At 39.0% G+C, this 18,660-nt stretch overlaps 1 protein-coding gene across 5 annotated transcripts in view; it reads right to left on the bottom strand.

The window, feature by feature from the left end:
• The window catches only part of SMG1 (SMG1 nonsense mediated mRNA decay associated PI3K related kinase), a 106,880-nt gene that overhangs the window by 36,229 nt on the left and 51,991 nt on the right, over positions 1-18,660 (bottom strand). For all 5 annotated transcript variants that reach the window (XM_087417023.1, XM_087417024.1, XM_087417022.1 and 2 more), the window contains 8 exons: positions 11,200-11,342; positions 10,859-11,060; positions 7,848-7,957; positions 6,994-7,141; positions 6,276-6,435; positions 5,412-5,532; positions 1,584-1,832; positions 964-1,248 (listed from right to left, as the gene is read on the bottom strand). In XM_087417023.1, the coding sequence (XP_087273149.1) occupies positions 964-1,248; positions 1,584-1,832; positions 5,412-5,532; positions 6,276-6,435; positions 6,994-7,141; positions 7,848-7,957; positions 10,859-11,060; positions 11,200-11,342 (1,418 nt within the window). The remainder of the gene's footprint in view (positions 1-963; positions 1,249-1,583; positions 1,833-5,411; positions 5,533-6,275; positions 6,436-6,993; positions 7,142-7,847; positions 7,958-10,858; positions 11,061-11,199; positions 11,343-18,660) is intronic.

Here is an 18,660-nt window from a genome sequence, read left to right on the forward strand (position 1 = left end):
CTTTTCTAAAAGGCTAGGATGTTGAAATGAATCACTCAACTTCCCAAGTAAGCTTAAATTATCACCGTGTAAAACACATCAATGTCCTTCACGACACTGAACAGTTCAGGTGACAGATGTGTTGTAGAATGTCTTGCATTCTGGATTTGAATGGCTATTTTTGGATTTAGCTTAGATATTTTGGCAAAATTAATACATAGGTGATGAGTATACAATCTCATCCAGAGATTAACGAGGTAAATATCTTTATTCCCTCGTTAAAAGTGAAGAAACTGCCTGCTATAGTGCCATTTGCCAATATGAAGATTTATACTGATCACAAGACACATCTCTTATCAATAGTAAGACCCTACAATACATACAATAGAATTATTTAAAAGACCAATATAAGTAATTAAAATCCTAGGCTGCACAACAAAATAAAGGCATATTCTCATGTTTTAGCAAAGAGGTTAATTATCTCCCAATCCGTAAAAATGGGACAAGGGTGCCTACCATAAAAGGCACTCAAATACTGAATGAATTAACTACCCTATTTATTGGCTACCATTCTGTCAACCAGTGTTAGGATGTGAAACTTGAACCTTTCTGTAGTTTCTTTCCTCCACCAGTCAAGGGGACCACAGGCTACTATCTTGTATCATTGTTGCTCCTTCTGGTGTGAGGTGGAATTTTAGATATCAGGAACAGGACCCCACTGCCAGCAAAAACATCTAAGCCCATAAAAGCACTGTCAATCAGGAAGGTGGGAAGTATGGCCAGGGGCAGAGTTCAGTGACTTCCACAATGCCAACAGACACCAAAGAATTGTGTTTTAGTTACTTCCAGGCAGTATAATATACCAAATTTCCACAGAGACGCTTTTTGTGGCAAACTACAGCCAGCATAGCACTGTAAACTTTAAAAGAGAGGGAAAAAAACTTCTAAAATTAATATTTTAAACCTATTAGAAAGAAATCCTACCTGTAGATTCACTCTCAATCCGAGGATACTCTTCTTCCATCGTGTTAACAGATGGCAGTTCTATTAAAGTGAGTATGTTTTTAGACAAAGTAGAAAGACCTGTGAAGTTCTGCTGTTGCTGAGCTCTGTAAACCTGTTTCAGCTGCCCTGAAATTTCTTTCCACTCTGCCTGGATCCATTTAGCCAGTGTCAGAATTGACTTGGCAACCGCATATTCAGCTTTGGCAGACTTGCAGAAAGATATGGCACAAGAACTCAACATTTCCATTGCGTGTGTTGACTGGCCTATAGAAAACCAAAACACCAGCCCTCAGAAGCCTTAAAAGCAAATGATGGACATTTTTGGGGGGCAAAATAATGAACTGTTAAAAACATAAATTCAGTGATAATCAATGACTTCTAGAAACATTTCTCTAACACATGGTAACAAAATTACTTCTTTTAAAAGCACTAAATTATAGAACTAAGTCAATTACACATAACTTATTCTTCAGGACTCATGTTCTGCAACAGCTGAAAAAAAAATCAACTTTTCTGTTACTGCCTTACACCAACACAGTAACATTCATACACATGATTTTTATTATAGTCGTATATCAACCATAATCCATTTTACTAACCTGCTGCATATAACAATTTGGTTTTTTCAATGTCAAGTTCAGGCCCCCATTTTTCGTCCACTTGACCTTGAGTTGAGAGTTTTTTAAAATGCTGGACTAAGTCTTGTGCAGTGGTGGTCTTTCCCAGCTGAACTTCACTACACTGTGCCAGCAGTCTTGTTGCAAGTGACACATTCCCCCGTTTTCTAGCAAATTTTGCTGCTGTTAAACCTAATTCCATGAGATGGCTTCTAACTGGAACTGTTTGTTCTGGAGAGAAGAAAATGTTTTATTAGTCCCTGATTGGTCCAGTCCCAGACTGCATGGAAACATCAGCGAAAAATTCTTCCTCAACTATTCCCTTCCCCACCACCTCCTGAAATAAAGATAACTCATTTGTTCCCCATCTTTAAGTCCCAAGCAGCCAGCATAGTGCTTGGCATACAATAAACAATAAATGTCTGTTGAAATAAATGTATACAACAAAGTAGACAAAAGTAAAAATCAGTCACTATAAGAAATTAACTTCTGAGTTTCTGAATCTTTAAAGAACCTAGGTCAAAGGGTGGGGAATGAGGGTAAGGTGAGCCAGACTATCCCCGCTTCCTGAGTAAGTACCCTCTGCCCTTCCACCATGCCATTCTCTCCTGGTTTACTCCTACCTTTCTGGAGAATCCTTCTCAGTCTCCTTCTCGTCCACTACCCATCCATTAAAATCGGTGTTCCTCGGGTGGGTCCTAGGCTCTCTAACTCTTCTCACTCTGCATACTCACCCTGGACAACATCATCTGCTCCTGTGGCTTCAATTACCATACAAATGCTGATGACTCCTGAATCTTTATCTCTAGCCAAGACCTGACACCTGAGTCTCACCTGCCTACCAGCTGCCTACACTCAGGTATTTCAAGGGCACTTGAACCTATGTCAAGTGGAATAATACATCATCTACCACCCTCCAAACCTTCTACTTCCTACTCCTGTTTTCCCTTTCTCAAGGAAAGGCACATGATCAACCTGGCTACCTCAGCAGGTACCTGGCAGTCATTGTAGACTTTACTTTCAACCCTCATATCACATCTGCTTTGTTCTGTCCCTACTGCCACTACTTTCGTTACCTTTAAGCAGGGACTTCAGTCTAACTGGTCCCTTGCCCCCAGTTACCCTCTTCTGATCCATTCTCCGACCTGCAACTGAAGTGATCTTACACAAAGGTAAATCTGAACATTTAACTTCCCTTTGTTGGCTTCCCACTGACCTTCTGACAAAGCCCCAACTCCTCAATTTGCCTTATAAGGCACTGATGTCTTGCATTCCATTCCAATCTCAATCTCATCCAACTTCACCTCTTTCCACTCTCCCTTGGGGGACATGAGTCATCTAAGAATTTTTCATTATTTCCACTGGCCTTCACATACAGTGTTTTTTTCTAACTAAATCAGTCTGCCTTCTTTCTCATCTCTACCTCCCTCAGGTCTCAGCTTAAATGTTACTTCCTCCCCAAGTCCTTTTCTGATTTCTAGGTATAAATTGGTGCCCTTGTTGCACATTCTTTCGGCACCATGCATGTGCACGTCCATCCAGCACACCACAATGCTGTTCCTTGTTTGATGTCAGTTTTCCCTGCTAGACTCTAGAAACCTTGTGATCCTGGGAATGCAGAAAATAGGCTTGTCTTGTTCACCATTACGTCCCAACTTTGAGCACAGTACCTGGCACAAAGCACACACTTGATATACACTTGCTGAATAAAGAAAGAAAAGTGAGGAGGAGTGGAGTTCTATCTCGGAATATTACTGTTGGGTTACTGACTTCTGCTTCCCAATTTTAAAACTTGTTCACTATGGGAAGGATGGGAAAGGAAATGATGATATTTGTAGCCCTAATATATGCCATGCTCTGTGCCAGGGCTTTTATATATACCTTGTCTCATCTCCAATAACCCTTACAAGTCTCATGAGTGGGGCAATCCCCATAACTGAAAAGGAAAGTGACTCAGAAGCTTAATGACTTGCCCTCAAGTCCCTCAATTTGCAAGTGTTGGGCTAATGATCCAAGCGCAAGTCAGTTTGGCATTGAGGGTCCAGGTGAAGCCACAGTTGCCAGTAATCACCCTGCAGTGCAAGTCCATATCCCAGTATTAGCGCACTTGAAACTTAATATCCAAATTTACTCAGTTACCCCAGCTGCCATGTCTTCGACTAAAAGTCTACATAATTCTGACAACTTTTCAATTTTAGAGCAATACAGTATATGCTAACATCCCTTTAACATGACAAACATTTCTTTCTTAAAAATGTAACAAATATAATTATGTATACAAATACTAATTCTCTTACTCATTTGATGCATTTAAAATTTAATTTTCACAGTACATTATATCTGACAAAAAACTTGTATCCAAAACACATAAACAAGTCTTATGACTTCATTAAAAATGGGCAAAAGGTTTGAACACTTTACAAAACTAGATATTGTGGGAGATCAAAATTTGGCCACCCTGAAATATGTCTCTTTACCTTGATTATTTTCTCTGACAGGCATTTGACCTCCCCCAAACTGCCTAAAGAATTTAACATTAGAAGACCTGTTCCAGGAAGGAACCAATACCATATGATGGCTGTAATATAATGTAAAATAGATGTTACAATAGGAACGGCACCAAGCCCCTCTTATCAAAAATTCTGTCTCTCCCTGGCCACATTCTCTAGGTGGCCTTGAGAAGAGTTACCAGACAAACACTTACATTTATAAGGGAAATCTCCATTTGTAAAGATATCTCCCTCTCTGTACTGGGAAGAGGGGAGATGACCTCATCTCTAGAAACTTATCAATGTGGAAGGTGAGGCTTTAAATCTACATAATAACCTTATTCTTGTTTACTGTGCTTTTCTGGTAATCTCTCATAACTGACACCCCCCCGCCAACATCCTCCTTTGTCTTTAGCTGAAGATAGTATTTAAGATGAGAATCTCTGCCATTTTGTCGAGAAACTCAATTTCCCTGGTTTCTCCCATGTCTACATGCTATTAAATTTGGTATTATTTTCTCCCGCTAACCTGTCTTTTAACTACTTGGCCAGCCATAAAAAACTTAAGGGAAAGGAGGGGGATTCTCCCTCTTCCCCAACAATATCCAATGGCCAGTATGCAAATGAAAAGATGCTCAACATCATTAATCATCAGGAAAATGCAATAAAACCACAATGAGATACTATCATACACTACTATCTACTCACTCCAGTGCCGGAAGGAACATAAATGTACGACCATTTTATAAGAAACTGTCAAACTGTTTTGAAAGTTAAACCATGTGACCCAACAGTTCCACTCCTAGGCATTTACTCAAGAGAAACACGAACGTATGTCTACACAAAGACTTGTAAATTAATTTCACAGTAGCTTTACACATAAAAAATTCAAATATCCATCAAAGGGTCAATAGATAAACAAATTGTGGTATATACGTGCAATGGTTACTACTCAACAATAGTAAGGGTGGCACTACTGATACATGCAAATGGGGTGAACCTAAAAATAAAATTCTGAGCAAGAGAAGCCAGATGCAAGAGAGCATACTGTATGATTCCACTTATATAAAACTTTAGTAAAGACAAGACTAAACTATAGTGATAGAAAGCAGATCAGTGGTCGCCCAGAATGAGGCAGATGGGAGAGATGACTGGGAAGAGGCATAAGAAGCATAAGAAAACCTTCTGGGGTGAGATAAATGTTCTCTATCTTGATTGTATTGGTTACACAGGTGAAGACATGTCAAAACTCATCAAACACTACACTTCAAATGTGTAAACTATCTCTCAATAAAACTATTTAAAAAAAGCAACCTAGTTACCTTTTATTTTCTCCAATAAGTGACTCTGGTACATGGTATATCTTAATGCCTGCATCCACGGCCTCACATCATGCTGTTTACATGAACGCAAAGCTTCACTGAAGAGTGGAATAAGACAGTCCTACCAGAGAAAAACCAAAACTACTTAATGTAAACAGCCTTATTATATGTTTGTAGAATGAGTTCAGTTACATCTCCCTAGGTTGGCTACTTCAGCTCTATTCCAGGTTTATCTACTAAACTCTCCCCTTTCTTCATTACATGTTCTGATCACAAGAGGAAAAGGCACTCTAAGAGAAAACCTTTGTTTTGCCAAAAGAAAAAAAAATCTTTCAGAATACTAAGTCCAATTTATCAATATACTTATCAATAAGGTAGGCACATTTTTATAAAAAAATAACCACAGTAAAATTTACTATAAAGCAGGAGCTAAATTACAGAAAAGCAAAAAACTTTTGCTTTATAAACAATTCTCAAAGATTATAATTCCCTTGGGAAGGACCCGTCTTCAGTTAAACTTCATCCTATTTGGGAGGCGGAGAGGGTGCCTTTGTTTTAGTCAAATCTAAAATTTATATAATCTGCCCAACAAAAATATATTTATATACACCAACCCCTCTTCCCCACCCCTACCCCCAAAAATATTAAGCAATTAGCCATTCTTAAGATGATATATCTTAGATTCTTCCATCTGCCTCACATACTTCTCAAATGAAAATCTGCCTGAAAATGGCATTTTAGATTTCTGGATTTACTAGCCTGTCCAACAAATGCTATTTTAAAAACTCAAAAATAGTCTTTGTTCTACATTAATGCCTATTAATGTTCAGAAGAATATCCTGGTGAAAATACACATATACACACCTCTGTTGAAAGTCTATTAGAAACTGTGTTCTCCAAGGCAGAAGAGCAATACAGCTGTAAGGTACTTAGAACTGGCAGAGACTGTGAAACTGTTAAAGTAGAAAGTCTCAGTGGTCCAACAGCTATGCGGGAGGTTTGCTTCAAGTACTTTACCACGTTTCTGAAACAAAATATTTACTGGTAACTTTAGTTCTTTTGCTAAGGAAGATTCACCTTGAGCTAACATCTGTGCCAATCTTCCTCTATTTTGTATGCAGGTTGCCACAACAGCATGGCCACCAATGAGCGGTGTAGGTCCACGCCTGGACACCGAACCCCAGGCCACTGAACTTAATGACTAGGCTATGGGACTGGCCCCTTTACTGTTAATTAGTAAATGAGATTTTTGAACTTGTAACCACTGATGGGATAAAGCAGTTTGATAAGGTGCTGCCATACTGGCATCCAAAGCAGAGGAAGGAAGATGAGAAGGCTACTCTCTAATAAATGATATAAGCAAGTCAAGACATTTGCTTTGGGGGGATTTTTACATTTTATTTAGTTTCAACCTCAGTATATACTGGCAGGTGGCAGTCACATGTCATACAACCTCTACCAGTTAAATGAAGCTATCATGACTAGCATTGCAGTGATCTGACAACTGCCTCACCCACCAGAGTACACACATTTATCACATGGTATACATAACGCACATTTGCCACCTTAGCATTAAACTTACTCAGTTATAGACTGCCACTTCTGATCTTGTTCTATATGGTTTAGAGCAGTCGCCAAACAAACAGAACTTCTCAACAACTGAACTTCAATGGACTTCTGAAGTTCTCTTGGATCTGGACTTAACATGTTAGGAAGCAGTTTCTTCATATCTACCGAAGTTAAATAAATAAAATAAATCCATTAAGTTAATTTGCTTTTAATGTACAAGAGCAGTATTTTGACAGCATGAAGAAAAAAAATCACCAGTGAATACCTCCTTTCATATTTATATTCAGCCAGCTGAATACTATGATTAAGCGTTTCTGATAGCTATATAAAATTTATACTTCATGTAAAATTATACCTCAGATCCTAAAAATCAGTTGATTACAAAGGCTCAAAAATCAGTAAGTCACCTACCATTTAAAAGGTTAAATCAAGACCTACTTGGGCAAATGTGACTGAATCTAGCAAATCAATGCTAACACACAGAATACTCACAATACTAACTTCAGTGTAACATTTTACAAAACATTCCAGTTGTGATAAAGAACTTGATTAATGAAAAACATCAAGATGTCAAGCAAGACAAATACTTAGCTTAAATACTACTTGTCCTTTTTCAAACAAAATGGCTAGATAAATCTCAAGTATTACTGTAGCCTTTTTTTAGTTTGCTTAATTTTAAACTGTTTTTCACTTGCCGAATCAAAAGTAAACAGAACAGTCCTAAATTTCTTGCCTCACATAGGACTCTGCCCCAAAATAAATGTACAATAACTTCCAGATTTTCCAGTAAAATATACTAATTAAGCCAAACATTTTGAACAACTTGTCCATAAAAATATTTAATCTTAAAATTATTATCTCAAATACCTATTTTTTCTTTTGATCCTCCAGCAAGTAGATTGATATTTTCTCCTGGTAACAATTCTAATTGCTCAGTACATTCAACAAATTCTCCAGACTCAAAACTGCTTAGTGATCTGTAATTAAAATATTAGTTAGCTTGTATTACACCCTATCTAGCTTGTAAAACCATTCAAATAAACAGAATAAACTCTGAAAAAGATAGCACAGTTACATAGCATTCTTTTGATGAAGTTCCTTCCACATGGGACACCATTTTATTTTTATTTTGAAGATCTGACTACCATCTTAATTAGCACTAAATTTGGAGCGGCAAACCAGAACATCACAGCTATTGACACTCAGTTTAGCAGACTCACCCCTCTGTGTCTCCTTCCTCTTTCTGCAGCCTGTTATCCTCAGGGCCCATCCAACAAACTGACAGAAGACCTCTGCAGGGCAGCGTCAACATCTAGCTCTTCCCAAGCTACTACTAAACTCCCTACACGGCCTCATTCCTCACCTGAGGAATGAGGTACAAAGAGGTACAAAGCACAAGCCTCTGTACCTCTCCTATGCTATTATCTCAACCTTATCTCCTAGTCCTGCCTTCTCTCACTGCTGACTCCCCCTCTCTCTCCCCTTTCCACTCTGTTTCATGGAACCTCTTTTTCTCCTTGAAAAGAATTCTTCCTTTCCATCTCCTCACCTTATCTGAAAACGGTGACACCTCTGAAATTCTTTCCTATAGTCCTTAGCATCAACGCCAGGATGAGAGGCTCCATCCTTTTAGCTCCCCTGCTAATTTCAGGTCCCTTACTCTGTTCCTATTCCTAACACATCTGCACTCTAACCAAAACAACGTAGTTTCTCAATCTCTCTCTTTCCATTTATCTCTCATCTTTTCCTGTCCCTCTCACTGTCATTTCCCTTATATCTCAGCCTGAATACAGTACTGAAAATGTACATCACTTGACTGTACCTGCTTCCACCTTAATAAGCCCTAAGCCTGGATCAACATAACCACCAGCTTTCTCAGGTGAACCATAATTACTGGGTGCTGATGAACTGTCGAGGTTTGGTGACCAACACACTTATCACTTCTGCCACCCCAGGGTCTGAGTCTTCTCCAGCGGCAGGTTCTACAACCTATGTGCCCACTACGCTCTACAATGTCCTCACACTTTCAGCTAATGACTGACTCTTCAAAGAAAAAACCACACAGGCTTTCACTTCCTCTACCCTTAGCCCCAATCCACCATCCACTCCCAAAACTGCCGATATCTAACTTTAACTGCTTTCCTTGAGGCACAGAAAAGGTGGGGTCCAGTTAATCCTTCAATCAATGGTCTTTATCCTGTTTCTTCACTTCTGCTTTCTAGTGGCTCCTTCCCCTTGGTCTAAAAGAACACAATTTCGCCAACATTTAAAATCAACACATAATATTCTCTTGCAGCCACAGCTTCATCTTGTTGACTTCAAGAAAACTCACCACCCAACTAACCTAACTGAAGCTTTTCATTTTCAAATTTCTCCACCACTCAACAGTATTCAACCTGGCTGCTGCTCCTTATATCTCTACAAAGCTCTTCTTGCTTGTAGTCTCTGGAGCTTCTGACAATGCTGACTACTTCCAGCCTGGTTCTCCTACATCTGGCACTTCCTTCCTTGACATCCTTGTGTTCTTTTCAACCACTTCTTCTCCCATCCCTTAACAAAGATGCTCAAAAGGATTCTGACCTTGGCCCTCTTTCCTCTTTACTCACTCTTTCGTTCCTCTTTACTCACTCTTCTCCAGAGCCTTAGCTGTGGTTTGGTGGCTTACAAAGGCTCTGCAGAATAGAGTGAAAAGGAAAAAGGGCCTTTAATTATCACCTTTACACAAATCATCCCCAAATCTCTTTCCAGCTTAGACTCTTCTTCTTAGTTCCAAATCCAATTCTTAATTGCATACTCAACAATCTCATCTGCATGGTTCACATGCACCTTAAACACGCCTCATTGTTCTGTGTTTCCACTTCAGTTAATAGTGCGTTTTCTCCTCCCTGACCTCTGCCCCCACAAATTAATGGTCTACATGCTTCCACCTTTGCCCCCCATCTCCAGTCTCTTCACGACACAGCAGAGTGAACCACTAAGACAGATCACGACATGCCCCTCCTGTTCAAATCCGAACTAAGATTTTCTATCTTATTAGGAGTCAAAGTTCTTTTCACAGTTCCCACTTTTATCTCCTGTATTCACTCTGCTCCCACCACACTGGCCTCCCAGGAATTTCCAGAACACACCAAGCCGATCATTTTTGCTTCAGATCTGTTCTCTCAAGCCTGTGTTCAAACAGCATCCTGATGGCATTCCCCAACCTTGTATGTTTGTCTGTGTGTCTCCCCCTTCTAGAGGTCAGCTCCTCAAGGGTCAGATTTTGTGTCTGTTTTCCCCCTGGCTGGCACTCAGTACATGCTCAATGGAGAAATTACCCATCAACCCATTTACTCACTGGAAGCTGAATCCTCAATGGCAAGGATAGCTAATGACACTTATCACCCCAGCCAACTGTCTAGGACACAGCCAGTACTCAAATTTTGAATTAAGGGATTAATAAATGAATAGAGGAAAAAGAAGAAAAAAGATAAGAAAGGAAGATTAATTTACAAATGTTCATAAACTGTCTTCTTTAAAACAAATGTGTTTGATATATTCAAACCTCATCAAGAAACAAAGCAATTAAAATGTGATTCTTTCTAAAGCAGTGACAAATTTCTCTTTATAATCATTTTGATTTTAGAATGGGCTCTGAGGATCAATACCAAATGACCATTTCAACAGTTATGAGTCTGTTTTCCCACAGCACGAACACTCTCCTCACATCTAATGCTGTAGCCATCCTTAGAACGGCAGTATTAGAACTACAGCTATCTTGCAATGGTAGATATAACTGATTTCAATATTTTTCTGCCACAGAGGAAAACTTTAAAGGTACTGAAATTTTGTTTAATGGGGTTAAGTATCATCATTTGTAACTGAAGAAAAATCCTTACTTTATGTAGTTGAAATCAGCTTTTAGGTTGAGAGAAGTGCTGCTGGTACTCTTTTTCAAGTCGTGGACAGCACTCTGCCATTCCTGTACAGCAGCCCAATCAGCAACTGAAATGTAGCACTCACATGCTTTGTTTCCCAAATAATTTATAACCTCAGGGGAACAGTCAGTTAGTTTGGACAGCACAGTTTTCCTGGATTCACCTGGGTGAAAGTATTTTATAAATAGAGAGAGATCCAGAGTAGTTACAAATATTTCTAAGAACTCAGAAATCTAAAAATATACAGTAAGATCATCAGTACAAACTACTTGACTACAATTGTTTAAATACTGAATGCTCACCATTCAGAGAATGCTTGGGGCTGGCACTGTTCCGTCCAGCATTGGCTAACGTGAGAACAGACTTGTCGAAGCTGGAGATGCAGCAATCGACGCCTGTCATGACACACAGGTGCTCCTGGTACTCCACAGAGGCCTTCTCAAACCTTCAATACAAATTGAAAGTCTTATTTTTAAATTATCCACATATTTTACTTCCCAAGAAACTGGAAAGAATGAATTACTCAATAAATTGAGTTGAGACAATGAGTTAATTATTTTCTGTGGCATTGGGAGTGCACAAAATTAGATCTCCTCACAACAAATAAAAATAAATTTAAAGACTGTTAAACGTTGGGCTGGCCCCGTGGCTTAGCGGTTAAGTGCACGCGTTCCGCTGCTGGCGGACCGGGTTCAGATCCTGGGTGTGCACCGACACACCACTTCTCCGCCATGCTGAGGCCGAGTCCCACACACAGCAACTAGAAGGATGTGCAGCTATGACATACAACTATCTACTGGGGCTTTGGGGGGAAAATTAAATAAATAAAGTTAAAAAAAAAAAAAAAAAGACTGTTAAATGTTAAAAAAAAAAGTATGAAATAACTTACGGAAAATATTGATAAGTATCTGATCTGAATGTGTAAGGCTAAGTAGAAGTATAAATATGAGAAAAGAATCCATAAAGTAACAGATCTAATGATAGATCTAAACTTCTGGGTATCAAAAACATACAATAACGCTAAAAAAAAATTACAGATCAAGCAATTAGATAGCATCAACAATCTTGGTGTATAATAAAATCTCACAGATAATAAAGGAAAAAAATGAGACACAAAGGCCACAGAGACATAATCTATGTTTTCAAAAATCAAAAAGGGTCAATCTAACATATAGGGAAAGTTCTACTATTAATCATTAGTAAAACAATGCAAATTAAAATAAATATTTTCAACTGATGAGGGTGGCAGGGTTCTTGTTTCTCAGTGGCCCTCAGTACTCACAAAGGTCAAGGAAAGAGGTGATTCTACTGAGGGATATTAACTGGAACCACCTTTTCTGAGGGTAACTTAGCAACAGTACATATCCTAAGCCTTATGGTCTATAGCCTTTCTTCTAGTCAATCCAATTATAGGAATGAATTCAAAGAAAATAATCACAATTATGAGCAAAGAATTAAGTGCCATGGTACATTAGGATTAGTAAAAAACATCAGAAACAACCTTACTGTCCAACAATAAGGGATGTTCAACTCTGTTACACTACAAATAAATATAACTGTGTCATTAAAAATCACATTGTAGAGTGACATCAGCATCATGGTGGAGTGGGCTTTCCCTGTAGACTCTCCCCGCTAAGATACAACAAAAAGCACATTCATATACCAACAGAGGACATTCACACAACACAAAAGACGTCTGAGAGACCCACACCGCCATACATCAGAAGGTGGAGATGCTGGAACCCCTGGAGGGAAATGGAAGGAAGAAAGGAGAACTCCTCTCCTTCCCGAACGACAGTGAGCCTGGGACCAGGTCTGCGCAGCTCTCAGAGAGCGAGGGGGGAGGGGTAGCCCTCTGCAGAAAAATGTCGCACTCCAAGCTCTCACACAGCCTGTGGGAAATTCACATATGGACGGGACTACACTGTGCTGGGGTGCCTTCATCAAACTAGCACCCCAGGAGAGTAGATAGCAAGGGAAGCACAAGAAGCCGCCGGGATCAGACAGGCAAAACAAAGAGTCCCTCCCCGCCACGCAGCACACCTGCATAACCAGTCAGCCAGAGCACCCGCAGATTGCAGCAGGCTCAGAATACACAGCTCTTGACCCCGACCTAGTGGCAGCAGGTGGAAGCGGCAACCAGATATTTTCAGAACGAGGAAAAATAAGCCCATACCCTCAAGCAGTATGCAAAAATTTATTAAATCTCCAGACCAGAAGAAAAATGACAAGCACCCAGAAATCAATCCTGAAGGCACAGAAATTTATAACCTAAACGACGGTGAATTCAAAATAGCTATTATAAAAAAGCTCAACGAATTACAAGAAAACACAGATAGACAATTCAAAGAAATCAGGAACTTCTTCACAAAAGAGATTGAAACTACAAAGAAAAACCAATCAGAAATGTTGAAGATGAAACACAATGGAGGAGATAAAGAAAAATCTGGAATCTTTAAAGAAAAGAGCTGACTATATGGAGGAAAGAATCAGCATTATTCAGGATAGAAATGCAGAAATGCTCCAGAGGGAGGAGGAGAACTAAGACTAAAAAGAAATGAAGAAATTCTCTGAGAAATGTCTGACTCAATTAGGAAATGCAACATAAGGATTATAGGTATTCCAGAGGGAGAAGAAAGGGAAAAAGGAGCAGAGAGCTTGTTCAAAAAATTAATAGCTGAGAACTGCCCAAACGTGGGGAAGGAGCCAGAAATACAAGTGAATGAACTCAACAGATCTTCTAAATAGATCAACATAAAAAGACCCTCTCCAAGGGCCGGCCCCGTGGCTTGGCGGTTAAGTGCGTGCGCTCCGCTGCTGGAGGCCCGGGTTCGGAACCCGGGCGCGCGCCAACGTGCCGCTTCTCCGGCCATGCTGAGGCCGCGTCCCACATACAGCAACTAGAAGGATGTGCAGCTATGACATACAACTATCTACTGGGGCTTTGGAGGGAAAAAATAAATAAATAAAGTCTTAAAAAAAAAAAAAAAATGACCCTCTCCAAGACACAGTAGTAAAGCTGTCAAAAGTCAATGACAAGGAAAACATATTAAGGACAGCAAGACAAAAAACAAATAACGTACAAAGGAATCCCAATCAGGCTCTCAGCCAATTTCTCTGCAGAAACTATACAGGCTAGGAGAGCATGGAATGATATATTCAAAATTCTGAAAGACAAAAACTTTCAGCCAAGAATATTCTATCCAGCGAAAATATCCTTCAGATATGATGGAGAAATAATAACTATCCCAGATAAACAAAAGCTAAGGGAGTTCATTGTCATAAGACCCCCACTACAAGAAATGCTCAAGAAGGCCCTCATGCCTGAAAAAAGAGAAAAGGGATACAAAGCTTTTAGCAAGGAGAAAAACAGGTAGACAAAATCAGAAAAATTGCAGATCTCTATCAGAATAGGTTAGCAAACAGTTATAACATCAAAGATTAAGGGAAGGAAAACACCAAAAATAAATATAACCTCATCACTTTAAACACAAACTCATAACACAAGATGGAATAAATTGTGACAATAATAATTTAGAAGGGGAACAGGAAAGGGATGGATTCAACTCAGTCTAAGGAAATAAGAGGCCATCAGAAAATGGACTATCTCATCTGAGATTTTTTATACAAACCTCATGGTAACCACTAAACAAACAAACAGAACAGAGATACATATGATAAATAAAGAGAAGTCTAAGAACACCATCATACAGAACTACCAAACTGAACTGGCATTCCAAAACACACAGGACAAGAAACAAAGCAAACGCAAAAGAACTGGAAAATGAGCAATAAAATAGCAACATTAAGCCCTCATATATCAATAATCACTCTAAATGTAAATGGATTGAATTCTCCAATCAAAAGACACAGAGTGGTGGGATGGATTAAAAAAACAAGATCCAACAATATGCTGCCTCCAAGAAGCACATCTCAGCTCTAAAGACAAACACAGGCTCAGAGTGAAAGGATGGAAGACAATACTCCAAGCTAATGGCAAACAAAGAAAGCAGGTGTTGCCATACTTACATCAGACAAAGTGGACTTCAAGATAAAACAGGTAATAAGAGATAAAGAGGGGCAAAATATAATGATAAAAGGGACATTCCACCAAGAAGACATATCTCTTATAAATATATATGCATCCAACACAGGAGCACCAAAGTGCATAAAGCAACTATTAACAAGCCTAAAAGGAGATATTAACAACAACATAATAATAGTAGGGGATCTTAACACCCCAGTTACATCAACGAATAGATCATCCAGATGGAAAATCAGTAAGGAAATAGTGGACTTAAGCAAAAAACCAGACGAGGTGGACTTAATAGATATAATATATAGAGCACTCCATACAAACACAGCAGATTACACATTCTTCTCAAGCGCACATAGAACATTCTCAAAGATAGACCATGGGAAACAACGCAAGCCTCTATAAATTCAAGAAGATTGAAATCATAACAAGCAACTTTTCTGACCATAATGCTATGAAACTGGAAATCAACTACAAGAAAAAAGCTGGGAAAGTGACAAAGATCTGGAGACTAAACAACATGCTACTGAACAACCAATGGATCGTTGAAGAAATTAAAGGAGAAATCAAAAAATATCTGGAGACAAATGAAAACGAAAATGTACCATACCAACTCATATGGGATGCAGCTAAAGTGGTCCTGAGAGGGAAACTCATAGCAATAGAGGCCTACCTTAACAAACAAGAAATATCCCAAATAACCAACTTCAAACTACACCTCACAGACTCAGAAAAAGAAGAACAAAGCCCAAAGTGAGTAGAAGGAGGGAAATAATAAAAATCAGAGCAGAAATAAATTAAATTAAAACAAAACAAAACAAAAAAAGATAGAAAGAATCAATGAAACAAAGAGCTGGTTCTTTGAGAAGATAAACAAAATTGACAAACTCTTAGCCAGACTCACCAAGAAAAGAAGAGAGAAGGCTCAAATAAAATTAGAAAGAGGAGAAATTACAAAGGACACCACAGAAATACAAAGGATTATGAGAGAATACTATGAAAAACTATATGCCAACAAATTGGACAATCTAGAAGAAACGGATAAATTCTTGGACTCATACAACCTCCCAAAGCTGAATCAAGAAGAAATAGAGAATCTGAACAGACCAATCACAAGTAAAGAAATTAAAACAATAATCAAAAACTTCCCAAAAAATACAAGTCCTGGACCAGATGGCTTCTCTGGAGAATTCCGCCACACATTCAAAGATTTAATACCTATCCTTCTCAACCTAGTCCAAAAAATAGAGGAAGATGGAACACTTCCTAACACATTCTATGAGGCCACCATCATCCTGATACCAAAAGCCAGACAAGGACGATACAAAGAAGCAAAGTTACCAGGCCAATATTGCTGATGAACATAGCTGCAAAAATCCTCAACAAAATATTGGCAAATCGAATACAGCAATACATTAGGAAGATCATACACTATGATCAAGTGGGATTTATACCAGGAACACAGGGATGGTTCAACATCCGCAAATCAGTGTGATACATCACATTAACAAAATGAGGAATAAAAACCACATGATCAACTCAATAGATGCATAGAAGGCATTTGACAAGATACAACATCCATTTATGATAAAAACTCTCAACAAAGTGGGTATAGAAGGAAAGTACTACAACATAATAAAGGCCATATATGACAAACCCACAGCCAACATCATACTCAATGAGGAAAAACTGAAAGCCATTCCTCTGAGAACAGGAACAAGACAAAGGTGCCCACTTTCACCACTCTCATTCAACATAGCACTAGAGGTTTTGGCCAGAGCAATTAGGTAAGAAAAAGAAATGAAAGGAATCCAAATAGGCAACAAAGAAGTGAAACTCTTGCTGTTTCCAGAGGACATGATTTTATATATATAAAACCCTAAAGAATCCAGTGGAAAACTACTAGAAATAATCAACAACTACAGAAAGTTCCAGGGTACAAAATCAACTTACAGAAATCAGTTGCATTTCTATACTCTAATAACCAACAGAAAGAGAACTCAAGAAGACAATCCCATTTACAATGGCAACAAAAAGAATAAAATATCTAGGAATATATTTAACCAAGGAGGTGAAAGACCTATACAATGAAAACTATAAGACACTATTGAAAGAAATCGACGATGACATAAAGAAATGGAAAGATATCCCATGCACATGGATTGGAATAATCAACATAGTTAAAATGTCCATACTACCTAAAACAATCTACAGAGTCAATGCAATCCCAATCACAATCCTAAGGACATTCTTCATGGAAATAGAACAAAGAATACTAAAATTCATGTGGGGCAACAAAGGACCCCAGACAGCCGAAGCAATCCTGAGAAAAAAGAACAAAGCTGGAGGCATCATAATCCATGACTTCAAAATATACTACAAAGCTATAATAATTAAAACAGCATGATATTGGTACAAAAACACACCCACAGATCAATGGAACAGAACTGAAAGCCCAGCAACAAAACCGCAGGTCTACGGACAGCTAGTCTTCAACAAAGGAGTCAAGAACATACAGTGGAGAAAGAGTCTCTTCAATAAATGGTGCTGGGAAAACTGGATAGCCACATGCAAAAGAATGAAAGTAGACCATCTTCTTTCACCATACACAAAACTTAACTCAAAATGGACCAGAGACTTGAAGGTAAGACCTGAAACTATAAAATTCCTGGAAGAAAATAAAGGTAGTACACTCTTTGACATTGGTCATAGAGGTATCTTTTTGAATTCCATGTCTACACGGACAAGGCAAACAAGAAAAAAATAAACAAGTGGGACTTTATCAGACTAAAAAACTTCTGCAAGGCAAATGAAACAAGAATCAAAATGAGAAGAGAACCCACCAGCTGGGACAAAGTATTTGCAAAGCATATATCTGACAAGGGGTTAATCTCCATAATATATAAAGAACTCACACAACTGAACAACAAAAAAAAACAACCCAATCAGAAAATGGGCAGAGGAGGGCCAGCCCCGTGGCTTAGCGGTTAAGTGCGCACACTCCGCTGCTGGCGGCCCGGGTTCAGATCCCAGGCGCGCACCGAAGCACCGCTTGTCCAGCCATGCTGAGGCCGCATCCCACATACAGCAACTAGAAGGCTGTGCAACTGTGACATACAACTATCTACTGGGGCTTTGGGGAGAAAAAGGGAAGAAAAGGAGGAGGACCGGCAATAGATGTTAGCTCAGGGCCGGTCTTCCTCAGCAAATAGAGAAGGATTGGCATGGATGTTAGCTCAGGGCTGATCTTCCTCACAAAAAAAAAAAGAAAATGGGCAGAGGATATGAACAGACATTGTTCCAAGGAAGATATACAGATGGCCAATAGGCACATGAAAAGATGTTCAAGATCACTAATCATCAGGGAAATGCAAATCAAAACAACACTAAGATATCACGTTACACCCATTAGAATGGCTATAATCACCAAGACAAAAAATAACAAATGTTGGAGAGGTTGTGGACAAAAGAGAACCCTCATTCACTGCTGGTGGGAATGCAAACTAGTGCAGCCTCCATGGAAAACAGTATGGAGATTCCTCAAAAAATTAAAACTATAAATACCTTATGATCGAGCTATCCCACTACTGGGTATCTATCCAAAGAACCTGAAATCAACAACCCAAAGAGGCTTACGCACCCCTATGTTCACTGCAGCATTATTCACTATAGCCAAGAAGTGGAAGCAACCTAAGTGTCCCTCAACTGATGATTGGACAAAGAAGAT

The sequence above is a fragment of the Ceratotherium simum genome, chromosome 26 (genome assembly GCF_057802395.1).
Source record: "Ceratotherium simum simum isolate JZ-2026a chromosome 26, ASM5780239v1, whole genome shotgun sequence".
Taxonomy (NCBI): domain Eukaryota; kingdom Metazoa; phylum Chordata; class Mammalia; order Perissodactyla; family Rhinocerotidae; genus Ceratotherium; species Ceratotherium simum.